Genomic DNA, 2,403 nt, shown 5'->3' on the forward strand with positions numbered 1-2,403 from the left:
GGGCCAAGCGGCGCTTGCGCCTCTCCCTCGACCTGCCTCCCCTGGCGTGCCCGTTCCCTCCGTCCGCTCCACGTCTGCTGCTGCTGGCTGCCGCCGGGGTCCCGGTGCCGCCGGGTCGGCCCCAGCACGGTGGGCTTGTGGCGCCAAGCGGTCTGTCTGTGAGCCGACTGTAAGGGTAGGCATTTCACCTGAACCTCACGGTTCATCTTTGGCATTTTAAGCACCAGCAGGACACCTGGCTCGGGCTCCTCGAGAAAGCAGCCCGGGGGCGTAGGTGAAGAAGGTGGCGAGGAGCCGGGGCGGGCGCTGCCGCTGCGGCCTGGGGACGGCTTTGGCGGGAGGAGCCGGTCTGTGCGCTGGGCTCCCGCTGGCGTCCGGGGACAGCTGGGCACCTTGTTAGCAGGGTTGTGGCGTCTCCCCGGCCTCCCAGCCAGGATTTGTTTGAAATGTTTGTAAATGCAAAAGGAAAGAGACCTGAAGGGGTAAGCTGGCCGTTCTCCTGTCGGTTTGGGATGAACTTTGTAGTCCGTGGGAACGAGCTAACCAGGGAGACTTGGTATCAGTACGGAATGCTGCCACGCTGCTTCTAATGCTTTTTTTAAATAGCAATAAAAAAAAAAAAAGAGGGTGGGGGCGCAGTTACGCCCAGCAGCCAGACGTGGATTAAATGAGAGGCCGTCGCGTGGTTATCGGGCCGGCGTTGCCTTGCTGGGTGAGACACCTTCACATTCGGGCCAGACCCCGGGCGGACTCGGCCAGTGCGCGTGGCCGCGGGCCGCGCCCCGGGGCTGTCTTGGTTGTGGCCGGGCGCTCGGGCTGCACAGGGAGGTCCGGCGTGGGCACTGAGCAGCAGCCTCCGGCACGGCCCTTCGGCTGTAGGTTCCTCCGCGGTCGTCCTGCTGCTCCCGCGCGCGTTCTCTTAGCGTGCGCATTTTTGTTATTACCAGAGACAGAGTTCCAAGCAAGCGGGGCTGTCGTCTCGTGGAGGCCCCACTCCTCTGGCCTGCTGCCCGCCTCGCAGCTGGACCTGGCTTCGGCCTGGACCTGCTTCAGGTCTCCAGGAGTCAGCTCTGAGCGAGACCGTGTGGCTTCTCAACGTGCTGAGTTTCGAAGTTCTGACCGAGGTCTCAAAAAGCACAGCAGAGAGCTCCCATTGCCGAGAAGCGCTGCCCTGGCTCTCCCTCCGGGAGCTTCTGCGACTGCCCTCGGCTGCGAGGCCACCAGGCCACGCCGGCTGCCTGAGCCCTGGGCGGGCAGCTCGCCCCGTGCGCGGGTCACGCGGCAGAGGGGAGCCCGCGCCTTCCGGCTCGTTGGTGTCTTTGCCCGGAGAGGGCTGCGGAGCTGGCGTTTCCGCCTCTCTGCCTTCAGAGGTGTGGAAGGTGCAGGCTGGACTGCTCTTCCGAAAAGAGGAGAGCGACTGAATTCTGCCTCTGTAGCTTCAGCAGGTCATCCAAGTCGTCTTAGAAAAGAATGTTGTCAGGGGTCTGCGTGGAAATTTGGCCGAGGGAGGGTGTCGCCACCTTCAGAAGAGGTCGGGAGCGGCCCGGCTCGCCCCTGGGAAGTGGGTGTGCAGGTGGCCGGCGCTGGCCACAGCGGGCTCGGGCGCAGCAGGCCCCGGCCGTCGTCGCCTTAGGGACGCTGAGCCACGTGAAAGTGCCAGTCTGGGGCCTGCAAACCGTTGTGTGGCTCAGCCCGATACAGCCACACCTTGTCCCCCGTGGTATGTGCAGTGGAGCGACGTGGGTCTGGTGGCCGCCTTCCCCAGAGTGCCGCTTCTTGCGCTCAGATAATCATCTACAAGTGAGCTTTGCTCGCCCCCGGCTTCCGAGCTGCCGGCCTCTGTGCTTCTGGGGCTTCTTGAGCGTCGCCCATGAGTAAGGAAAACCCCACCGGCTGCCGTCTTCTGAGGCCCACGTTCCTGTCGGCTTTGGCAGTATTTTGGGAACGAATGAATGAGCATGGATTGCAGCTCTGAAAGCGTAGTAAGGTCTTTTTATTACCTTGTTTCCAGTCCCAGATGCAGACGCCGGTGGGAATCGTACCCACACAGGCGATCGCAGCGGGCCCCACTGCAGACCCGGAGAAGCGCAAGCTGATCCAGCAGCAGCTGGTCCTCCTGCTCCACGCCCACAAGTGTCAGCGCCGGGAGCAAGCCAACGGGGAGGTGCGCGCCTGCTCGCTCCCCCACTGCCGCACCATGAAGAATGTCTTGAACCACATGACGCACTGTCAGGCGGGGAAGGCCTGCCAGGGTAAGTGCTGGCCCTGGGCTTCGGAGGCAGGGCGGGGCGGGAGCCTGTCACTGTCCTTGGGCAGTTCTCTCACCCGCGAGGGTCTTGGGCCGCCGCCCCGCGCTGGCCAGGTGGCGCTCTGGAGCGCTGGCGGCGAGAGTGGCCGTGGGCG

General features: G+C 64.2%; 1 protein-coding gene across 1 annotated transcript in view; it reads left to right on the plus strand.

The window, feature by feature from the left end:
* Window positions 1-2,403, plus strand: part of CREBBP (CREB binding protein) — a 75,259-nt gene that overhangs the window by 32,985 nt on the left and 39,871 nt on the right. The window contains 1 exon segment of the mRNA XM_012731673.1: window positions 2,012-2,252. Coding sequence (XP_012587127.1) covers window positions 2,012-2,252 — 241 coding nt within the window.

The sequence above is a fragment of the Condylura cristata genome, unplaced genomic scaffold (assembly GCF_000260355.1).
Source record: "Condylura cristata isolate star-nosed mole 26May11 unplaced genomic scaffold, ConCri1.0 scaffold00032, whole genome shotgun sequence".
Classification (NCBI taxonomy): Eukaryota; Metazoa; Chordata; class Mammalia; order Eulipotyphla; family Talpidae; genus Condylura; species Condylura cristata.